At 41.9% G+C, this 23,687-nt stretch overlaps 1 protein-coding gene across 6 annotated transcripts in view; it reads right to left on the minus strand.

Moving 5' to 3' along the window:
* The window catches only part of NTRK2 (neurotrophic receptor tyrosine kinase 2), a 319,160-nt gene extending 298,201 nt beyond the window's left edge, over positions 1–20,959 (minus strand). For 2 of the 6 annotated variants that reach the window (XM_016130220.2, XM_016130217.2), the window contains exons 1-4: positions 20,672–20,959; positions 20,039–20,160; positions 19,554–19,771; positions 18,498–19,067 (exon numbers count right to left, since the gene is read on the minus strand). In XM_016130220.2, the coding sequence (XP_015985706.2) occupies positions 18,498–18,709 (212 nt within the window). In that variant the 5' untranslated portion in view covers positions 18,710–19,067; positions 19,554–19,771; positions 20,039–20,160; positions 20,672–20,959. The remainder of the gene's footprint in view (positions 1–18,497; positions 19,068–19,553; positions 19,772–20,038; positions 20,161–20,671) is intronic. The other 4 variants (XM_016130222.2, XM_016130223.2, XM_016130224.2 and 1 more) reach the window with 4 other exon arrangements.
* Between the last annotated feature and the right edge of the window lie 2,728 nt (positions 20,960–23,687).

The following is a 23,687-nucleotide window of genomic DNA, read 5'->3' on the forward strand; positions in this document are numbered from 1 at the left end:
TGCTTGTAATTTCCTCTGGGATGTCAATGCTCCAACTATTCTCCTACACTGGTATGGTATCCCCATGCACAGAGATCCCTAAAATGAGTCTCATCAAAGTGATACAAAGACCACAATAAAAAATACTTCACTTTTTTAAAGATGCTACTTACACCTGTTCCAGAACCTTTAGAAATTTCCTCTATTGTTAAAAACTACAAAGGCCACAGACTAAATAGCTAAGTGTGATTTTATAGTTGGTACAGTGGAAAATAAATCCCCAGGAGGAGATGGGATGTGTTTTTTCCTGACCAAAAAAAAAAAAAATTTGTTTTCCCAACTAATTTACTTAGTGTCAGTATATATTTCACATCAAGTCTCAGATCTTTTGATAGGTCACAATAACCGGGCAGTAGCAAGTGAAAAGACAAGTAACTAAACATGTAGCATGAGACCGTTTCATCATAATAAACGAAGAGCCCAGGATGGAAATGGTCCTGATACTGAACTACTTATTGTCAAGAAAAAGGCTTAAGCTATGTTTAGGGCAAAATTTTTATTTTGGGCAGGCATCCTCTAACATCAATCAATATGAAACCACCACAAACACGAGTCATCTCATCGTGGAACTTGGGGTACACTCTTCAGCTAATCATCTCATTGTGGAACTTGGGGTACACTCTGAAGCTAATTCATTCTGGCAACCCCTCTCAGAGTTACGGCACCCCAGGAGCCCAATGAGTTTCTCCTCTGGCTGGGAAGCCTGCTGGTTACACCTGCTCCTTATTAGGCTCGGCTAAACCCACCTCTGCTGTGCCCTGTGGGTGGAACTCTGCAGTCTCAGCCGAGCATCTGTCCATGCTCTGGAGCAATCAAAGGGCTGCTTCCCCTGCCAGCCTGGATCTGCTCTCTGGTACCTCCTCAGCTCATTTCGTCCACCAACGGGGTGGCTTCCACCTGGATGAGTACGCAGGCCAGGCTGCTTGGTCTTCGCAAAAAGATGTTAGCCCCACCATCTGCTTGTCTGACTTCCAAAAAGAATGGATCTGGCCTTAACCAGCAACAGAGATGAAAATCTTCCAGGCTCTGGTCAGAGGGGACAACTTCAAATCATGTACAGTCCAGCTTCTATCAAAGCCTGGCTCAGCAAAGGGTATGTGGGGATGAAACACTAAAATTCTGCCTTGTATCTATAAGTACAGTACTGGGAGATTATATTCTCAGACCACTTTAGCCTCCTTGCAGAATTGATATCCTTGTCACTTCCCCCAACTTTCAATGGCCTTCTCAGTAAGAAGAAATGAAATCTACTGCTGCATTTTTCATAAAAGCCGCAAACTATATCACTCATTGTCCCTGCAAAAGAAATTCCTTTCAGAACACAGTGCCATGTTCCTGTGGAATTAGTAGGCATTCTCCTTCCTAATAATGAGCTTCTCTTTTCACTGCCAGGAAGTTGAGAACAAATGTTGTGCTCAGTTACAGCAACTATGAAACCATTAGAGTTAGTTGCTGTTTATGTCTCACTCTCTTTTTATTCCTCATTCCCTCCCTCTCATTTTTAGCTTACCAACCTTCCTGTATAAAATAATTATCATCAGTTATTCAAATACTGATGAACTGTAACATTTCTAATATTTGTTCAATATAAATTCAGTGGTCATTATGACTAATATGCTCATACTATAGAATTACGTTCCATCCATGATATTTTTTTGTATGTTTCAGAGTGAATGGTCATAAAAAAGTGAAATTTTCTTGGGACTCCAATCCAATACAGAAATTACCTTTTTAAAAAAAAAAAAAAAAAGAAAAGTTTTTTCCTCGTTCCCTGTTATTTCAGGCCGGTCAATGTTTCATTTATGACTATGAGAAGAACTTCCAATGATTAAAGCTCAGGCATTAAGAATTCTAAAAAGCATTCAAGTCAGCACTAATCACAGCAGAACATAGTTTGAAAAGTTCTTGGGGTTCAGTCTGGTCAAACCATTCTATACGAAAAAGATTTTTGGAACTAATATTTCTGCTTCAACTGCAGGACAGATCGAGCATGGCACTGAGAAAAATGAGCATCAGGCATAATGTCAAGAAAAGAGAATGATTCAAGTGGTAAAATTTTAGGATCTCTGTGAAGGTCTGTTTTGATTTTGGCACAATTTTTCAGCCAACATTTACAGACTGTGGGAGTAAGGAGAGCAATAAAATGTGAAGAACACTTCCAATTTTATCTTCACTGGTTTCACTTCACATGTTAACCTTCAGTCACTTTTACAGAAGGTTGGGGATCACTTTCTTTGGAGTTAAACTACAAAGATGCTGGTGACAAGGGAACCCAGTCATAGTGGTTGTGTGAGGTCACAATAAAGAGAAGCTATTTTGCAGAAAGGAAGTGCGAGTGAGTTTTAAAATCCTAAAAACAAATCTCTTATAAAAACTTTTAATTCAAGGTATATCATTATTCAAAAAGACATACATTTTTGAAGTACCTAGAAGAGTCAAATTCATAGAGACAGAAAGCAGAATGGTGGCTGCCAAAAGCTGGGGACAGGAGAATGGGGACTTGTTTAATGGATATGGTTTCAGTTTTGCAAAATAAAAAGCATTCTGGAGATGGACAGTGGTGTTGGTTATACAACTTGAAATGTGTATTTTACCACAATCAAAAAAAGAAAAAAAAAAAAGAAGATATAAAATTTTGTAAAGGACTTGCAATTAAAGAATGAGAAAGACAGTTAAAAGAGAAATAGAGCACAAACTGATAACCTCTAGAGTCCAGGGGAACTGTTGTAAACAACTTAATAAATGAAATGGACCAGGACCATCCAACAAAACAAAGTTGCAGAACAAGGACCATAACCTGAATAATAGCAGCTAAATCTGGTCCATTATTGCTCAGCATCATTACAGCGCAAAACCACCATGCCACAGAGGCCAGATACAAGAGAAAGGCCCAAACAGCATTGTCCCTTGTGTCCTATCTCTGGGCAGTGGACTCAGGCACATTAGAGGCCCTCACTCTGGTGCTCCTCCAACTGAGTACCTCTATATGAAGCAAGGTGTCTGCAGGGCCAACAGGATGCTTCTACCTGGAAATGGTGCCTTCTTTCTTGATCTAGTAGAATCCCAGAATTCCCTACCCAAAGACCCAGAGTGCTCTCCCAAGGCCTATATAGGCCTTTTCTATAGATCTGTCCTCCTGAGGGTGTGCCATGCTGTGGATGTGTATGTCCCAAGGCACAAGAGGGAAGGAGGAGTCCAAGGCTGCTGTCTGTGGTGGTGTTGATGCAGTTTGGTTGAATCCATTCTCCACACAGCTATGAGAGAGAAGTGATCCAACTGGGGACCTCCGCTGATATACTTCAATAGGCCATACAAATGGTAGGAGCTGGCCTAAGTCTTGTTACCACAGACTCAGAAAAGTGCCTGGTAGGAGGACACATTCAAAAAATACGTGTTGATTGATTAATTCACTAAATGAATTGGTCAATCAATCAACACATACACATACAATCGATTCCTATCCTCCATTTTAGCTACCCCAAAATGACTTTGCCAACAAAGATCTATTCCCTTCTAAACTGTACATGTATAGATATAAAATACAATGAGAGGCAAGTAATAACAGAGTGGATTCTAAGGTAGGCTGAGGTAAATAAAAGGTTCGATAGTGCCCCAAAGTGCCAGACAGTTTAAACTCCAGAAAATACTTTTTATTGGTGAGAGAGCAATACCCTGAAAGAATTACTGAGATGGCTACGAAGTTAAATCCCAGAGGGTCACCCAGGCTTACCATGAGAGCCAACAACAACCAAAAATAAGACTTCTCATCAGAGTTTAACATTATATATTGTTTCCACAATGTCCATTCCTTTTTCAAACTTTAACTTTCAAAATATGTATGGCATCTAAACTGTTTTGTTTATATGTATATTATAAACATGTTGTATTGTATAAACATAAATAAATGGATATTATTTATCTTGAGGGAGAATTAGCTTTTTGCATTATTCAATGCAATTTGTTAATCTATATACTTCCCACTCTATTTTTAAAAACCTTTCAATATTATGTCTATCACTTAGTTGCTTTATAATCAGTTTTTCAAATAACTATCAAAATTTCTAAGATGCCTGATAGTGTTATTATTATAAATATAAAGGAAGCTCCATGAAACATCTATAAGATTGGCCCAATGCACCTTGATTGCAAAGGTACAAAAGTATATGCATCGGATGGGACATTAAACTAGACCTGACACTCTTTTTGTACTCTTGATGTCTGCAGTTCTTTAAGAAATATGAACAGTCTCTACCATTCTTACTACAAGCAAGATAAATCACATCTGAAACCTCACACCAGAATTGCTTTTTAAGTGAAGCATCATAAATGCAGTTGCAGGAAAAACTGCAATTGATCCTCAGGGATATCCATTATTAGCTATTACACCACAAATTTTTCTCATTAGGCCTATTTGCTTGCTGGAATCAGATGTCCCTGGGATGATTATTTTCTCTGGATTTACCTCTGCTGTTGAGCTGGACTGTTGAGCATCTCTCTTCATCTGCTTGCCCTCATCCTCCCTCCTCTTTCCTGTCCCTTCTTCCTGCTGGATGCAGACTCGGCCTGCCTCACTAGAGCTTTATCTTTCTTCCTTTCCAGCTATGCTATGTCTCTACAATGAACTGATTTCTTACTGTGTGTGAAACAATGTTGTGTTGTTTAATTCCAAAAAGGATATTTATTTAAAGATATGTCTTAACCTGATGACTTCATAAAAGTCATGTCTAGAAATTTACATATTGAGAGCCCAAAGAACAACTATAAATACTCTTATTTGGAATTCTAAATGACAGATTTGTAGGGGAGTGTAGGTATGTGCATATCCATCCACATGTATGTGTATAATGTGGAGATTTAGGACATTGTACTGGGTCCTGGGAAGAAGAGTAAATGAGATCCACATGGTTCCTGCCTTCATGCAGTTTATATTCTAATGGTATGTACAGACATGCATGCATTTATGATGCTAAGTGGCCTATGCTAAGACTGGGATATACAGGAGGCTGTACAATATAAAAGCACATGATGAAGACACAGCCTAAAGGTTTGAATTTGAGGATGCAGGTGCTTTTCATACTGGTTAAGACTTTTTTAAATGCTACCTTAATTTAAAATATCGATACAATGTGGGTGTAGTATAGCAAGGCAAACAATTCCTAAAATTTATATGGTAAAATTATTATGCAAGATTAACCTTGAAAATTCTTAAAGAAAAGACTGGTGAGTAAGACAAATACTTCAAGTAGAAAAAAATGATATGAGGTTTCAGGAGATAAAAAGTGCAGTGCTGGCATGTAAATAGACACTTATTGACAGAATACAGTAGATCCCAAAATAGGCCCAAATACAAAGGTGATATTCATATACAACTTAATTGTTATTTTAAATTATGGATGGAAAGGTTGAATTATATAATCAGTGGCCTCAAGAAACCTGGCTGGCTGATTATCTATTTTGAAAAAAATAATAAAACAAAATTTGTTGCTACTTCACTCTTTTTATTTTAAAAATGCAGATAGAATGAAGCTTTAAATACAAAAGCATATAATAGTAAAAGTAGTAAAGCAAAATATAGGAGACTTATTTCATACTCAAGACACTTTAGAGGCACCTTTACAACATAGAAGCCATGGAGATGGGGAGAGGGATGTGAATGAGAAGGAGAAGAAATACATAGTATACATTTTCTTATTGTTAAAGAGATTTTATGAATTGATTTTTTGAAAAGGCCACCAACTCAACAGAAAAAGAAAATAGCTAAGAGATATGATAACACAGTTCACTGAAAAAGAAATACAAATGACTTATATACATATAAAATGATTTTCAACCTGGATCATAATTATAGAACTACGAAATAAAATGATGGTGAGATATTATTTCCCAGGAATACAATTGACAAAGGTCAAAAAGCTTCCAGTTTGGTGGGCGAGAATAAAATGATATGGTCTTTTTGCAAGACAACTTGGTAATATCTATCAAAATCATAAATGTCTTGCAAATGTCCCTGCAATTCAAATTCAAATAACTTTTCCTATAGATAAAATTACGCACGTGTACAAGAACTTGCACACAAGGTTGTTCAACAGGAGGCTGGTAAAATATAGTTGATTCATTCAACAGATTACTGTACTGTGTGGCCGTGAAAACAGGCTGTTGTATATATACTGACATCGAAACATTTTTAAGATACAGTGTTAAGTAAAAAAACAAAACGCAGAACAGTGAGTATAGTTAAAAGTATAAATAGAGGGGTATGTAAGTACATATATGTGTGTATGTGTGTGTGTATACACCTTCATTTGTGTACAAACAAAAAAAAGACAAGGATTATGTACTAATTTATGTGTTTAGACTATTTCTGGAGAAACACAAACCAAAATCAAAGTTGCTACTGGAATAGGAGGCTGAGGATTAGAGGATTGGAGTGAGACTAACCTTTCCTACTACACTCTGTATCATTTGCATTTCTTATCATCTTCAAATGTTACTTCTAAAAAAACTACTTACTAATAAAATTCGATACAGTAATATTAGTGTATTTTCAAAGAAAAGATGTGCAAAATCACTTTAAAGAATCTGAAAGGCTCCCAGGCTTGAGTGAAGCTTGGCTAAAGGCATTAACCTTTCCAAAGAAAGAACGTGTCAATCAGAATTGGCGCTGGGCAGTGAATGAAGGAGAGAAAAAGGAGTGTCCATCCAGGGGACACAGGTCTGGGCCAAGTACTTCAAGTTCTGCATTCCCTTTGTGAAGGCGCTCCAATTATGGAGATGGAAGCCTCGGGCAAGCTTAGCTTAATGCCATTTAACATTTTAAATGCAGAATTAAGTGCCTTTGCTCTAATTCCAAAATCACCAAGCAAGCTTCCAGTTATAATGTGTTCTCTTTTATACATCTACTGGTGTAGCAAGCAACTGTAATGCCGATCTGCATATTCCAATCTATGGACAGTTATATGTCTTATTATATGTAGCAATATATTGGCAATCTGATTTTATATTTTGAAAACTAAAAAAACAAAACCAAAGAAAAAGACTTTGAACTTTAAGAGACATAGAGAGCCACAGGGCAATTGGAAGCAGTGGTATGATAATATCAGCATTTTAGAAAGACCATCTGCCCCAGCACCGTGTGGCATACAGGTAGAGAGAGGACAAGACTGGAGAAGAGGATGCCAAGCAGGAAGGTTACAACACTTTAGGCAAAAATGATGATGAAACGATTTATTTATTTATTTATTTTTTGCTTATGTAAGTACTTGCTTAATGTTCATTTCCCCTCCCAGACTGCAAGCTTGGTAGGAAGAAACCAAGTCAGTCTTTCTCACCACCATCTCCCAAGTATTCAGCATGACTCAGCGGAACCCAGTGAATATTTATTGAAAGAATGAATGAATGAATGAATGAATGAGGGCAGTAGAGACAAAAAGAAATGGACAAACTTAAAATCTGGGAATTTATGAGAATTAATTGGCAAGACATGATAATTAAATGAATACAGAGGTTAAAGAGAGGGCAGAGTCAAGGTTTCTGGCAGGTATTACTGAGCAGACAGCAGCGCCATCCATCAAGACAGAGAACGCTAGAGATGGGTTTGGGAAGATGAGGATGAATTTAATTTGGAAATGTCAACTGTGACACTATGATACATCCAAGAGGACTATTCACTAGGCAGTTGGGCATATAAACCCAAAGGTCATCCATAGCGGATGTAAAGTAGGGAGGAGGCAAGAGAATTAAAATGTTAATCAAGCTGTATTCAGAGACTGCAATATGCTGATCAGCCCTGCAGCCAGGCCAGGATAAAGGAAGATTTCTGCTGGGATTGCTGACAGCCCATTCCCCACACCTGTGAAGAGGAAACTGGAGCAACAGAGTCTTTAAGTGGCTGCTCTACACAAAAATCATTCATTCCCTATGGCTAAAACCAATGAGAACCTACAGGTTAAAAGCTGGAAACTGCCAGCAGGCCTTTCAGGCTACTTACTCTTTCCATCCTCTTCTTCACTGTCCATATCTAAGGAAATGAGAACTAAAGAATGATATATAAACTGAATTCCCTGAACACAGGGTCCCTCTCACTCTCTGCCTCTGAGAGACCACCCTCTGTTTGTGGAGTGTTACCCCTTTTCTAATAAACTTTCCCTTTCCCTTTGACTCTAACTTTGGCGTGTATGTTGCATTCTTTCTACACTTTCCACCAAAGGATCCTCTTCCTCTCTCGGTGCAGGGCTTGGGAGCCCTGGGAGAGATACAACCCTAGGACAGCCGCCCAAGGGACAGCACCTGGCAGAGGAGCAGAGAAAGGGGAGTCTACAAGTAAGACTGCAAGCAGCAGCCTGGGGGACTGGGGGGAAACAAGGAAAGTGCAGTGACACCCAAGGAAAAGGATGCTTCTAGAAGGAGGGAGTGAGAGATGAGGGTAAGTTCTGCTAAGAAGCAATAAGAGAAGGACAGAGAACTATGCCCTTAGATTTAGCCTCACAAAGGTCTCTGGGAATAGTGACAGAGAACTGACTCAAGGAAGCCATGAATTGAGACGTGACTAGGAGGTGAGGAAATAGACTTAATGAATACAGACCAGTTTTCTAATATGAGGCTTTGAAGGGAGAGGAGAAAGGGTGGGGATTAAAGAGGAAAGACAGAGAAGGAGGAAACAGAGCAAGTTAACAGTGCTAACTTGTCCAAGATAGGAGACATGGTCCTGCTTAAATTCTGATGTTTACGAGAGAAAGAGACTGAAAATACTGGTGAGAAAGGAATTCGTTGATAGAGAAAAGTTTAAGTGGATGGGCTCTGTCATAGAAGTGGAGTGATTAGCTTCAGCCAAGAGGCACTCCAGCCCTTCTACCCTAACCTAAGGGAAAGACAGGTTTCAGACACCAGCGGCTTGCTCGAGTGGAAAATGAGTGGACAATCCCACGAGAACATCCAAAACTGACAGAGAAGAAAACAAAACTCAGCTGGGTTACTGCCATCATCGGAAGTCGGGGCTGGGAATTGCTCACATCCAGTCTACACATCTACGCCTCCCACTATTCAACAGTGAAAACCAAGCACATTTAGGAAGGAGCACATTTTGTAAATGACCCCATGTCTGGCTGAAGCTGAAATGATCACAAAGTAAATGCGGGTTCTACCCTTGTGTGCGCTGACTGCCCTGATTACATTATATTACAATTAGATGTTTGTGCATCTGTCTTTCCCCCTGGATATAAGCTACTCAGGGGGTCCTTGCTTCAGGACACTATCCTTGTTTGTCCGTAGCACTCCAGTGTCCTCAATAAACACTAGCTGAACTGAACTAATGTTTACAGGAAATTTAAACTAGATAGCAGGTAGCCCGTGTGACAATGGGGGAACGTGTGGTAAACTGTTGCAGCCAGTAGGAAAGGAAAATTTGATGTGCATAAAGATGACATTTGATTTCAGTGCAGGCTCCTGTCTGAAGGCCATGGAAGGTGGACAACGGCCAAGGAAGCGAGCCAATCAGAAATCCTCCAGGGCACCAGCCACGGGAGTAAACCCAGAGTGGGCTGAAAAAGTCAGAACACACATATGGTGGCTGTGGTCTGATCAGACGTAAACATGTGGATTAGTTGATGAATTATTGAAAGTGCAGATAGACAGTACATGTTAAGGAAACTATTCCCGAGAAAAAAAATTAAAGACTGTGTTGATTAAAGAGAGGCCATGGACACACAGCCACACAGCATGCAGGGAGCTGGTGACCTGCAAAGCCATCTGACTTGAACTGCAGAGTTGAATTTAGCGAAAACTCACAGATTGGACTTTTGCTGCTTAAACCACCATGAGACCTGGAGCAAGCTTGGGCTGTGTCCCAGGGGAGAAGACAAAGCTGAATTCCAGAACGGAGAAGGAAACACAAGTACCCATGGGTGACAGATTCAGAACCACAGAGCCTTTCAGAGGTTAGCAGCCATCCAAGACCTAACCCCCAATTTTAAGAAAAGGAAGTTCAGTCTGATGAGATTAAATGACTCAACTAGGATCCCAGGTTCTGATAACGTAAGAGTGTGGATGTGAACCCCACATTCCATCTGCTGCCCACGGCCCCTCTCAGTTACATCAGGTTCCTATACTTTGCTGCCTCGCTGACTGTGTTAACCTTATCAAGCCAGGTTCAGTGGGAACCATGGTGGTTCGCCTACAGGTCCTGAAACTCAAGATTTCTTCACAAGCCATTAAAAGGGCTTTGCAGCCAGATCCCTGCGCACACGTGTGTGTGTGTGTGCGTGCGCACGCGCACGTGCTGGGCAAAATGGAGAAGGGGACAAGGAACATCACCAAAAACAGAGGAAGGAGACTTAAGAGTCACAACAAGAAAAGGCTAAATGCAGGCATGCAAGAGAATTATGCCAAGAGCAATATCTTCCACAGCACTCTTTGAGTCTGGGGAGGTGGCACCAGAGCTCCGAAGTGAACCTGGAAGCAGACCACTAAGGGTGTTGTGGTTTGGGTTTGGGGTGCTTGTCTTTTTTTTATTTATTTTTAGCATACCTGGCCAGAGAGCTTAGAGGCCACTATGTTGAGCTCTCTTGCCCACCACTCCCCAACCCTGCACAGATGAGTAAGCCAACACTGGAGAAGGGAAGCAAGCAAGCTGTCCCACAACAAGCAACAGTGAGAGCATCAGGCACAGACCTTTATGCCACCTTGCAGCAAGGGATCCTGGGGCATGTGAAAGAGAGACAACTTCTGTGACAAAAATTAGAGTTTTAAAGCCTCTCTTTTTAGACTGCAGTATTATTTTAGAGGTTGAAAACCAATATTCTAATATCTTTTGGTTTAAATTACAGTATTGTAAAATTGTTCAAAAATGCCTCACTAATAATATAAATTTTTGTTTAGGTTGAGATCAGATCAAAGAGGGCAGACACATGGGGTCTCTGAGTAGCCAAGTATAATCACATACTTCCCTCAGAGAAAACATCCTATCAGGTCCTCATGGAGAGAAACCCAGAAGGATTAAAACAAAATTAAAAATCTGTGTGGGAATATGATGTACAGCATGGTGACTATTGTTAATAATACTGTATTCTATATTTGAAAGTTGATAAGAAAGTAGATCTTAAAAGTTCTCATCAGGAGGAAAAAAAAAAACCTTATAACTATGTGAACCGATGGATATTAACTAGACTTACTGTGGACATCATTTTATAATATATATGGTAAAAAATATGAGATAATTACGTTGTACACCTGAAAGTAATATAATATTATATGTCAATTATAGCTCAATTTTTTTAAAAGTCTGGGTGGCCTACAGAAGTAAATCCTAAATCATTAGGAAAATTTTACAATTCAAGATAATTGAGTCTGAAAGGACCCCATCTAGTGGAGTTTTATACATATGTTTATATATTCACAGACACATTCCACACACACAAATAGAGTTCAGGTGTGTGTGTGCATGCATGTGTCTAGAGAATTGTTGAGATACGAAGATTATAGGAAAAAGTGAGGTGTTAAATAGCAATGGGTCCTTATTTGCAATAAAAAGGGTCTCTAAATGGCGTGTGATTATTAACATTTTTACTCCATACTAGATGTCATATTCCCAAGGGTACGCAAATCATTCATCTTCTAATAGCAGAACACATTGCAGAGGAGAAAATGATGATGGACGGGGAAAGACATGAGATGAAGCGTCAGTCCACCTCCTTCCCACTGCCATGCTGTTTAACTTATGAATATTTATTTGAATCTTTGCACTTCTCTTAAAGCTGCCTGTGCTCTCAAGGCCAAATTTGGCCAAATAGGGCTAAGCAGACAAAGCCCTGAGACACTAGATGGGGTTCTAACCCAAATTACACTCTGCTTGATGGGAGAGCCCCAGGCACGCCAATCAACCTGACAGTCCCTGCGAGGCTGTCATGACCTTCTTACCTGCTTCACTGCAAGGTTTGAAATCTAAATAAGCAGATGTCTGTACAGTGCCTTTTAGGTCCCTGGGGAAAAGCCCTGCGTGAAACCAAAGGTATGTCACAGATGAAGAACGTGTCTTCAGTAAGAGCACCTGTGCTCTCACCAGAAAAGTCTTTGTGTGGGCCATGGACAACACACAAAACAGTAGCAGAATAGATTCTAGATTTGAGTCAAGAACTCTTAAGCTTGCCCATTGGCTCAGCCATCAATCTTGGGGCAATGGGAAGTTGGGACAGAGGTGGGGAGAAGGCAGGAAAGAATAAGTACTCTACAACCACAGGTCTTTCATGGGAACTAGGGCAGGTGTTGTATAAAGGGTGTGGGCTCCTCCACCTACATAACCACTCCTGACAAAGAATCCAAGGGTAGCAGCCTTCATTCTGCTCCATCTGCTCTGCCCTCCCTCCCACCCCAGCTGGCCAAGATGGTCCAGCAGAAAACACAAGTTAGCATCTTTCATTGCTACCAACTCATAAACGCTTTTCATGGTGGCATGACATTTGCATACAAATTGCCTAGTGATGAGGAAGACTTAAAATTAAAAAAATCGTAATAATAACATTTATAGTAAACTAAACAAAAAGTGAATTTCTTCCTATGTGAAGATAAGGTCATTGCTTTAGGATCAGTAGCTTATGCACTTTTTAATTGCTTTGTCTCTAGTAGAGGCAGTTTGCACAGACTTAGCCAGACTGAGCTTGCCTTTACATCTCTCATGTTTCTAAAATGGTGAGCTGGATTCAGGTTCAGTCCAAGGACACAGAACAGATGGGGGGGAAGCACCTTTAAAAAAAGGCCATGTCATTTCCTTTGGATGCTTGGAAAAAGAGTTCTAGTCCCCATGATGTCTTTAATGAATCGGGGCCTTAGGTGACACTTCAGTGACCTTGGTTAATGCAAAGGGGGCTGAAGCAGTGTATTTCTCCTGTGTTTCTGATTCCAAGTGACCCTGTGACCTTGGACTCATCAGGCCAGTAGCCTTATTAGCAGCTCATATTTAAAAAGATATGGTTTGGGAAGTTCAGAGCTGACATCGAAAACATGCACATATGAATATGACACCAAAGGTTCTCAGACTCTCACAGTGCCAGGCTCTGAACACTCTGCTTCATAGCTGATATATAAACCATGTTACCTCTGTAACTAAAACTTCATGGAACTTCAGAGCCAGGAGAAACTGGTCCAAGCATTGACTCCACAGCCCTCAGCTTACATCTTACAAGCTCAGGCCCAGAAACATTAAGGAGCTGCTTCCAGATCAAGTAACTCCTAATTTCAGCTTTCTATCGTATACGTTTTTTGTTTTTGTTTTTGTTTTTTTGAAACATGTCAATTTCATACTGATGCGTTACTTTTCTTCCCAGATTTATAAATTCACAAGCATTCACTCCTTCATCTCCCAGATCAATATTTATGACTTCTCAGTTCTTTGAACAGCCCAGAGAGCAAACTAAGTGGTGAGAGGGCACCATGATCATTTGGGATCTTTGCCTTTTTTAATGGAGATCAATCAGGAATCAAATGTAGAGCTAAAATTATGAGGCCACTGCAGGGCTCAGGTCTCTGCCACTGGGGTGATGTGTGTGTTGGGGGCAGAGGGGGGGAGGTGCAGGGGGTAGGAGGTAGCAATTTGTGCTTTAAACTAGCCCAACCAAGTAGATTATGAAAATGGTCAATCAGCTATTAATAATCCAAGGCTGAGTTTTTTCTGTTTTTCTCTCTCACATACATGTAAAAAGTTTACCCTGCCTAAATAATCTCTCCCCAAAATCATCCTATTGATTTAAAGAAATTAAAAAGAACCAAAATTTGGCATTATTCCAAGGGACAGCGGGTTCAATGTCACATTCTACCCCATAGTTTTAGAACTCATGAGAAGTTCTCCAGAGAAGTGGTAAAGTTAGTCTGATGAATAATATCAGCATATGGTATTCAATCATGGTTTGATAACGTTTCTTTCTCCAACAAGGAAGATGAACGATGAGTTAAAACCAGAGGAGAAGGAGGAGGAGGAGGAGGAGGAGGAGGAGGAGGAGGAGGAGGAATAAGAAGAGGAAGAGGAAGAAGAAGAGGAGGAAGAGGAAGAAGAAGAGGAAGAGGAAGAAGAAGAAGAAGAAGAAGAAGAAGAAGAAGAAGAAGAAGAAGAAGAAGAAGAAGAAGAAGAAGAAGAAGGTCAATTCCCTTTCCCCAGTTAAACAAAAGCTCTAGGTTTTATACTCCTATGACCTAGATATAGTTATAGAGATCATAAAGAATGTTCCTGAGAAGAAAGCCCTCAACTCAGCTGTTCAGACAAATTTTCAGCTTAGAAAATGTCTTTATAGGGGAATATTGAAACAGACACAAGTAGAGGGATTAAAAAAAAAAAAAAGTGAAAGATCTTAAACAGAGTTAATCTCGGTGCAGGGGAGCTGTAACCACATTATCTTGGCTTCCCATTACTTGCTCGTAATAACTTATAACCCAGGCCCTTTCCTTAACTCCAGTGCTCAGAATTCGAATAGGAAATATCACTTTTCAAAGAAGAAAAAAATCAAACACTTTTTCCTGGATAGTCAATGAGAGGTGATGGAGAGAGAGAGGTGAAGGAAAGTAGAGTCAGAAGGATCATGGGGCTTTTTAATTGTTTGACCCAATGTAGTAAAAACCTCCATAATGCAGGGATGCAAGGTATGAAATGAAGATTTGGTTGTGCTGGGCTGAATTCTGTAAATACTTCAGTATGAAGACAACATGTTTTCAACTCCAGCTTGCAAGCTGTATTAAATAATGAATGATGTAAATTAGAGTGCCTTATTTATTAACAAGTCCAGTGTGGCTTATGCAACCACAGTCAAAACTTACTCTGTGGTTCTTAAATGCATATAAAGCACAATTCAAACTTCTAGAACACCCAATAGATGGGCTTAGAAGTAAACATCAGAGTAATGAAAAATGATACCTTTCACTGAGTCCTTATAAATGCCAGAACTGTTTTTCTTTTTATTTCAGTACAATTAATTGCAGTGGAAAAGCTTACTAAAATCCAAAATCAATGTATTAATGACATAACATTACAGCTGCTTAACCAAGCCAACAAGAAATTGCACATAGACACTCTAGCAGCAGAAGCTGCAAATTCTATTTATGTTGCATCAAGAGGAAAAATATTAGACTTGTCTCCAAATATTTCCCCAAATTCAGAGAATATCACCCAAGAAACTCAGAAAAAAAGGTCATCACTGGTCTTCATAAAACATGACCAATATAAAAATGTATGCCCTTTTACAAAAATGTGAATATACTAACACTACTGAATGGTACTATGTAAAATGATTACAATGGTAAGTTTTATGTTATTTGTAGGTCTTAAGTTTTATGTTTTTGACCACAATAAAAAAAATACATGACCTATTTTAACAATGCCTTTTCCCACTTATGTGAGACAGAACTATCCTTTGCAATGCATTTTGGCACTTGATAAAACTGAGACTTAAATGGCCAGTTACATAATTCCAACAACAAGCTTTACTCCTGAATTCCGCTTAGATGTGACAATGGTATCATTTTAAAATTGAATTTAGCACAGCTTTGATGTAACTATTTCCAAATAACAAAAGCTGGCACTTATCATCAGTGTGATGATGGGCAGGTGTGATGTATGTCTACAGACAGATATAGATCTAGATACAGATCATGTTAGTGGGTAAAGAGTATGAGGCAGATACTGTGATGAGAAGGCTTTTAATAAAATAGGTTCAAATAGTGACTGAAAATAAAACATCAGTTTAAAATAATCATGTATAAACAACAACAACAAAAAAGAAAAATCTTATCTCCCAATTAAACATGCATGTATTTTTGAAACGTTCTACCCATGGCCCTTCCCTGAGTTCTAAAAGGCACAGCAATTATATTTTTCCTCCAACATATAGATATTAAAACATATGCTGTTTTAAAATGATATGGTAAACTGTTGTCTCTGCAAGTTCTAATCAGTTTATTTAGTTTCATTATTCCTTAAAAAAAAGAAAGAAAGAAAGAAAGAAACATGCAAGTTCAACTAAACACCATTAAACCAGAACTTTAAAACAAGTTAGTTTAGGAATACCATTGTGCCTAATAACAAAGTAAAAAAGTGTGTAACTTGTTTCCAACTGTAGCTGGTACCCAATGGCCAAGAATTTAAAAGCTGTTCAAGTGAATACTAAAATGTAAGAAAAAAATGCACAGATGGTGTCATACAAGGATGAGAATGAAACAAGCTCACCCACTGATGTGATTTTGATATCAAAACAGCAGGATTCAAAATAATTATATTAAGTGCTTTCTAAACAAAAATGTTGACACGTTTTGCAGATAGAGACACCTAGGACACAAACTGGCAGGGCTCAATCAAAGCTGAGAGACAGAGCAGAGAAACATACTTCTCAGAGCTCACATCTACCAGCCTAACTGCCCATCCTGAACACTTATTCCTACACATTCTCAGTTCAGTCAATGAATTTTCAAATCAAAAGGAAAAAAATGTAAGAGTAGAAATTTGGAGGGCCAGTATTGAATGAAAAACTGTTGACAAATACTTCTGTAAATATGACCAAAAATTCTATTTTTTTATATGCCTGCAAACGGGCATCGGCCATCAGGTAGAAAAATAAACAACGGCAGTTGTGAGAGCTGATACAAGAAAGCTCTGCTCAAATCTACTGATTTCATATAAATCGGACAGCTAAGACCACTAAAATTTGAAATAATATTCCTTAATTTAAAAAGTTTTATTTTTCTCTGATTATGGCCTTAAAAATGTTAAAGTGAAAAAGAATGTTAAAGTTAAAATGATCATCCCTATTTCATTTCCTCCTGTCACCTCTACAGAATTTAAAAACAACCATAAAACAGTATCTAACTATATAAAGGCACTCCCCATAGTCTCAAAATAATCTGAAGGGCTCAAAATTCTATATGGCTTCCTCCATCTGACTACTGACACATTGTCTTATGAAAAAAAAGACACAGATCCTGACAAAAGGCCACAGACACTATGACCAGCCTGTGAGCCTGCACCAGCTCAGCCCAGGGTCATGACGGTTGGGGCCCTACCCTCCCTTCCGCTCTAGCCCATTCCAACCCAGCCTGCTGCTATCCTTGCCAAAAAGACTGAGATTGGAGCATCCTGGATCCAGCCTGACAGTTGGCTGCTCCCGGCACATCTCAACACTGCTAGGCCTGCACGTTTCCCCTGTTTTATTGTCACTCCCTTCTGCCCAACCTTTATTACATGAGCATCAGCAGCAGAACAAACATCAGAGGCTAGGAAGGTTTTTTACTTACATGAAAAAACAGGTTATCTCAGTCAACTACGCGTTGGCAGAAATGGGGTGTGCGTTTTCAGTGGTGGGGGAAAAATGCATGCGCACTCTCCAACCGGAAGGCCACAGCCCAAGCCCTACTTTCAGGGCTGCCTATCTTAGTATCAAACACTTTAAGAAAATCCAGGAGGAACTCTGCTTTACAACCCTTCTACGTGGATGAATAAATTCTTGCGTTAATAAAATGTATAAAATGTTAAAGTCCCTAGGACGTAGAGGGGGGAGGGAAAAAAAAAAAACCTCTAGTAGAGATAACAAGGGAATGCTGGAGAAAGGACTGGTAAATTCCTTCTTGGGAACGTTATTTGTCACAGGCATCAGAAGAGGACAACAGAAATGCACAATTCTGCTTCTCCATCAGATCAAGACAAACTCAAACATTTCCAGGGACATAGGGGTCTCATGCAGAAGGCAGCATTCTCATGCTTTATCATCCAACCTGGTACTGGGAAACTATTCAATGGGCAATTAAGATTTATAATCCAAATGGTCTAAAAATTATATCTCTGGGAAGTCAAATTCAAATTAAATCAGACCAAGCTTTTAGGCTTCCAACGATCACATTTTCCCTTTTGAGTGAGTGCATTTCAACACTCAGAACTTATCCTCTTACAGATTATTTTCAAGGCCATCTCTGGATGCAATCTTCTAGGCAAAATATAAATATACAAAATGGAAAGGGAAATTGGTGAACACCAAACCTCACAGAAAGATGTTAAGGGGGAGACTCTAACCTCCTTCTACAGATTTCAAAAAGTTAATTATCTTAATCTCTTTTCTAGTAAATATTACTGGAACTTCTAACACAACATACACATTGCATCTTCTGAAACAAAAATGTCCAAAACTAAGTTATTGAAACAGGGCTTTGAAATATAAAGTACATATGCAATGCCTTCTGACAGGAATATATATATATATACATATATATATGTATATATATATATATATATTTAAAACTTATTTTAAACTTCTCCTCACATTAGCAACCCCAAGCCAGTGAAACAGAAAGGTGACTGACAGATGACCCAGTCCTACATCTCTCCTCTCAGCTTTCTCCTCGGACTTGAGACAACCTTCATGCCCAGGACCTACCCGCCTGGTCAGCCCCTGCGCTAGGGGCCAGGAGAAAAGGAAGGAGGAAAATCACCAGGAACTCACATTTCGGTGATGTTCTCAGGGTCTGCACTGTTAGGCTCCAACCTCGGAAATGCAACGATGCCAGGAGTAGGGTCGCTGCACCAGATCCGGGAAGCGGTGCATTTGCAGGACGTGGGACAGGCGAGAGTGGCCCTCCAGAAGCCCACAACCAGCCAGCAGAAGCCCCAGAGCCGCACCATGGCGGGTCCATGCCACTTCGTCCAGGACGACATCCCTAGCCGCCAGTGCCAGCCCGAGTCAGACTAAGTACTTGTCCCTGGGCTGCCACCAGCCAGCTTCCCCTGCCGGTGCTGGGCAGTCTTTGCCGCGCTCGCAGCTCTATTCGATGCCGGTCGCGGGCGCTCAGAGCCGAGGACGTCCGGGACTGAGCTTGTCCGGGTAGGCAGCACCGTTCACAGTGGCCGGGGCATCTCAGACTGCCTCAGAGGGGCGCTACCGGCACTGGGAACTCCGCCGCGGCCGCCGCTGCATGGCCCGGCGCGCGGAGCACCGGCCCGCGGCGCTACCGGGATACTCTGGGGCGCAGGCTCCTTGCTAGACGCGCACTGGGATTCGGGACACACCTCGAGGCTGAGGACAAACAGACACGCATAAGACTCAGTGCAGGACCCCAAACACCATGAATTGGGGCACTCTCCCTCCGCGTTCGCGTCACCCCCACCCCAGCCCCATCCGGGAGACTGTGGATGGATGAGTGCCCAGCTCCCACCCCAGAAATAAACTTGCCCCGCGATGGCACTGGCGCCGCCGAGGCCGCCAGTATGCCCACCCTCTTTCCAAGCCTGAGGTCAAGAGAGGGATGATAGGGCAAGGGTCCCCAAGACAGGATTCCATGGCACAGGCCAGACGAAGGACCCGTTAAAAGGAACGAGGAGACTGCTGGCGGCGACAGCTCTGCGACGGGCCCACCGAATGATGCTGCAGAATCCGCCGCGGCCGCTGGGCGCAGGAGGTGCGGGCAGGTGGCGCGGCGCGTCCCACCTGGGGAGCCGCGGAAGCCGCCCAGTGGGAACAGTAAGGGCCGAGACGACGGAGGGCACTGTTTGTGCTGCTCACCCGGGCTCCGGCGCCTACCGCTCGCCGGCAGCGCCTGGGTCCAGGCTCCTCCTGCCTCTGAGCACTGAGCGCGGAGAGCGCGAGCGAAAGAGCGAGTGAGGCTCCTGTTCCAACCCAATTCCGGGAGCCGCCGCCGCCGCCGCCGCCGCCTCTGCTACTGCTGGTGAAGTGACGTGAGGGCTGACGCAGAGCAGGGGCAGAAACTCCAGAAAATTAGTCTGAAATCCAAAAACACACACGCTCATACACACACAAACCCATAACACCCTCCAGACAAAAGCAACAGGGAGGGGAGGGGAATCTGGGGGCGAGCGGGGAGGAGAGAGGCATCGGTGCCACTGGCCAGAAGCAGACAGCAGCAGCATGTGGGAGTTCACACACGCACACACACGCACACATCCTGGCCGTGTAGACGCGCGCGCGCGCGCACACGTGTGTGTGTGTGTGTGTGTGTGTGTGTGTGTGTGTGTGTTAGATCCAGGTACCTCTGAGATGGACCGTTCTGCTGCTCGACGCCTCCCAGTCCCTAATTCACACCGCAGTCTCTTCTACAATCACAGTAGAAGCTGTCTCCTTTTTTGAAATGGAAATCCGGCTGGGTTCAGTTCTGAAAAATGCACTGATTCTTATTATAGGAATCCTCCCTCCCTTCTCCCTTCCCGCTGCGTTTTCCTTTCCCATCCTGCCTAAAAGGGAGGGCGAGCTATACTAAAATTAAATAAATATTGTAAACACCAAAACATATTCAGCATCGGTAACCACGGATAACCGCCCCATTCCGGGCCATCTATTTGGGGATCCGTGGTTTTGCGGATCTTCCCGCTGATGCTTTTGCAGAGGAAGGTGAATCTCCAAATTCAACTCTAGCTCTCTAAGTGGGTCTTTCTGGCATCACACGCCCGGGAAATAGAGACATGTGAGGGGAAGGGAGCGCGCCTAACGCCTATTGGGTTCCCTAAATGCGCGGCAGCAACCCTGGCCTGTCCGATGTGTGGCGCCGCGTCATTTTATCTCATCCGTCAACCTGGCAAGATGCAGCCATTCTCAGATCGTAGCTTCACTCCCAGAGATGCCCACCCCCACACGGGGCACCCAGAGCCCTTGCTCCCCTGCCGTACCTTGCGCGTTTTCGTGTGTGCGCGAGTGTGCGCGAACGCGTGCCCTGCGCTCGCGCTGCCCGGGGAACGACAAGCATCCAGCTACCGAGAAGCCCAGCACGGGCAGAGCCTCAGAGTCTCGTTAGGGACAAACGAGGCGATCCGGGAGGGTCGGGTGACAAACCGTAACTGCTCTGCGGGCGCAGTTAAATGATGGCTGCGGAGCACTCGCAAGCCTTGTCTGAGAATCCGTCTTCCCATTTGCGGCTCGGAGAATCTGTTTTTCCGCAGTCATTTAAAAGAGAACTGGGAAAATGCACCGCAGTGCCTGACACTTCCGAGGGCTCTGGTGCCCCCGCGCGGGGAGAGAGCGCCCCGCACTCTAGAAAGCACCAACCCAAGGCCGCGGCTGTGGCGGGCACTGCGCGAGGGGCGCGCTCTGGCGCCAGATGCGCAACCAGCGGCTCCCGACGCGTGCGCGCCCCTTCCCCGCCAGCGCGCGGCTCGCCGGACTTCGCGGAGATACCGCCCGAGAGAAATGCGGGCCTTTCTCCGCTCCAGAAAGGGCGACCGAATGGGATCTCTTCCAGAGGCTAAGAATAGTCTGTCTACCCATCTGCCTGCGGAAGCAGGGGCGGGAAAGATCGAGGAACCCGAACGTCCAGGTGAATGCTTAGATCTTGGCGACGTTTTAAATACATTACAAGGAAACGGAAAACATCGAGTGAGGCTATCGTACAAACCCAGGGCGCTCAGTGTAACCGCGGGATTCTCGCTCAGCGTCCAGAACTCTCGCTGCAGGGCCGCAAGACAAGGCCAGCAGGTCTGCCTCTCTCCACCACCACTCGGCTGCGACACTCATTGGGTGCTGAAAGGCCAGGCTGAAGTTCATTTCTCTGCTGGGCTGTCAGCCCCTGGCTGGGTGAGGACATGCCAAGGAAGAGAAGCAAAGGGCAAAATGTCTTGGTCCAGGTCACACAGTAACACTCTTCTGCCTGTCTTGCCAGGGTCCTCAATGAAGCTGCCCCTGCGAGACACCTGAGGGACGAGTATACATAATTACCCACATCTCTCTCCCACCCCACCCTCACCTCTTTTTTCCGCTCATAAATGGCTGATTTGAGCCCTAGTGGCTGCAAAGTGTCAATGCAACATCCAAAGGATACAGTTTTGGAGTGATTTGCAGACCAGAAGATTCTAATTATGTTGGAATATTTTTAGAATTTGGATTATTATGAACATATACTATTATATTTAAATTCTAAATATACCCCAGTAAGTTTCTCCCACTTAAAATTTAAACTGGCAGCCTCACAACCTATCATCCTTCTCCTGTTCTGTTCCCTATTACCATTTTAAAAAAAAAAAAAAAAATCATTTACTTATTGTGTTTACTGCTTATTGTGTTACTCCCAGTAGAATGTAAACTCCATGAAGCCATGGATATTTATTTTGTTCACTGATATATCTCAAGAACATAGTAATGTTCTTAGCACATGAAATATCTACATATATGTATTTAATGAAAAAAAGTGAAATAAACTAGCGTTGAGATTCCTCAAGCAGACCATCTGTACTCTCACTTTCTTAACCTCCAACCCTGCAAGTCTGTCTGAATGGTTCCCCCTAGACAGTCTCCCTCACATCTCTGCAATCTCTGAATCCTCCCTGTGTTAGGAGTTCTGGCACAGGGAAGATTCCTAAAGCCTTCTTTTTGCCTCCTCTTGTAGCCAGGTATGTTCTAGCACGGTAATGCTAGCAACACAGCATTACCATGCACAGTGTCTGAAACACACTGGGCAATCAATAACTATTTATTAACTGATAAAAATATGTATCAGTCTCGATTTTAAGAACTACAAAGGGTTGTCACAGAGATTTCCAGGATTCTCAGATCATAGCTTTGTAGGAGATGATAAACAATTTTCCGAAAGGCAAAATGAAGTAGAGATAATTTTCCACAGATTGTATGACCACTTCAAGGCAGAGATGGAGACTAAGTGTTGCAGACTCCTGCCTGTACTGGATGGTGCTATACCTAGAACAGTGTTTTTCAAACTATTCTCACCATGATCCACAGTATAAAATGTGTTTTACATCACAATCCAATGCACATATAATACATGTATATAAATTAAAAAGTTTCACAAAACAAAACTTATTTACCCTTACTACATAGAATACTCATTTTTATTTCCTATTTTATGCCACTTTATTTTTTAATCATCACCCAATAAATTGATTTTAATATTCAATAGTGGGTTGTACAAAAAAATACTGTCAGCTTCTGCTTCTAACTAAGATGGAATAATAGGAAACAGATTTACCCTCCCAACCAAATCATCAATACACTGATCAAAACATATGACACAACAGTTTTCAAGACAGTGGACTTAGGCAATGAAGGCTGTGACCCAAAAAGAAGGAACCCAGGCAAAGCCCAATTCCCTGTGTTGAGGAGATGCAGCTGAGAGCTGGGGGGAAAGAAGGAGGGCAGAGCACCCAAGGACGAAGTAGCGGGAAAGAGAATAATGTACAGAGAGACAACTCTGGAGGTCTACAGAGGGCTCCTCTCAAGTATTCAGGAGAGTACTGATTAGCACATATTCTGTAATGTTCTAATTTTAGAGGGACATACTATGTAATAGCTTTTACATTTTTAAAAACGTTTGTGGAAACCATCACTTAAAAGAAAAAAGAGATAGTGGCCCACATTTTAAAAGCCTAAATGTCCACTAATAGTAGAATGACTCAATAAATTATGATATTTCCATTTTTTATACTATGATACACCTAATTAAAATAAGTTATAACCATATACATGGACCTAATAAGTGAATGCAAGTTACATGACAATAGGTAGCCTGACTTACAACGAAAGCCAATATTTGTGAATGTGTTTTGTTGGTGAGTGCATATGGAGAAATGCAGAGACGTATATATACCAAATGTGACATCAGTAACCTAAAGGGATCTGAGAGGTTGTTTACACAAAGAGGACAGACCAGAAAACTTGTGAAATGTTTCTTTGGCACTA

The sequence above is a fragment of the Rousettus aegyptiacus genome, unplaced genomic scaffold, assembly GCF_014176215.1.
Source record: "Rousettus aegyptiacus isolate mRouAeg1 unplaced genomic scaffold, mRouAeg1.p scaffold_m13_p_3, whole genome shotgun sequence".
NCBI lineage: Eukaryota > Metazoa > Chordata > Mammalia > Chiroptera > Pteropodidae > Rousettus > Rousettus aegyptiacus.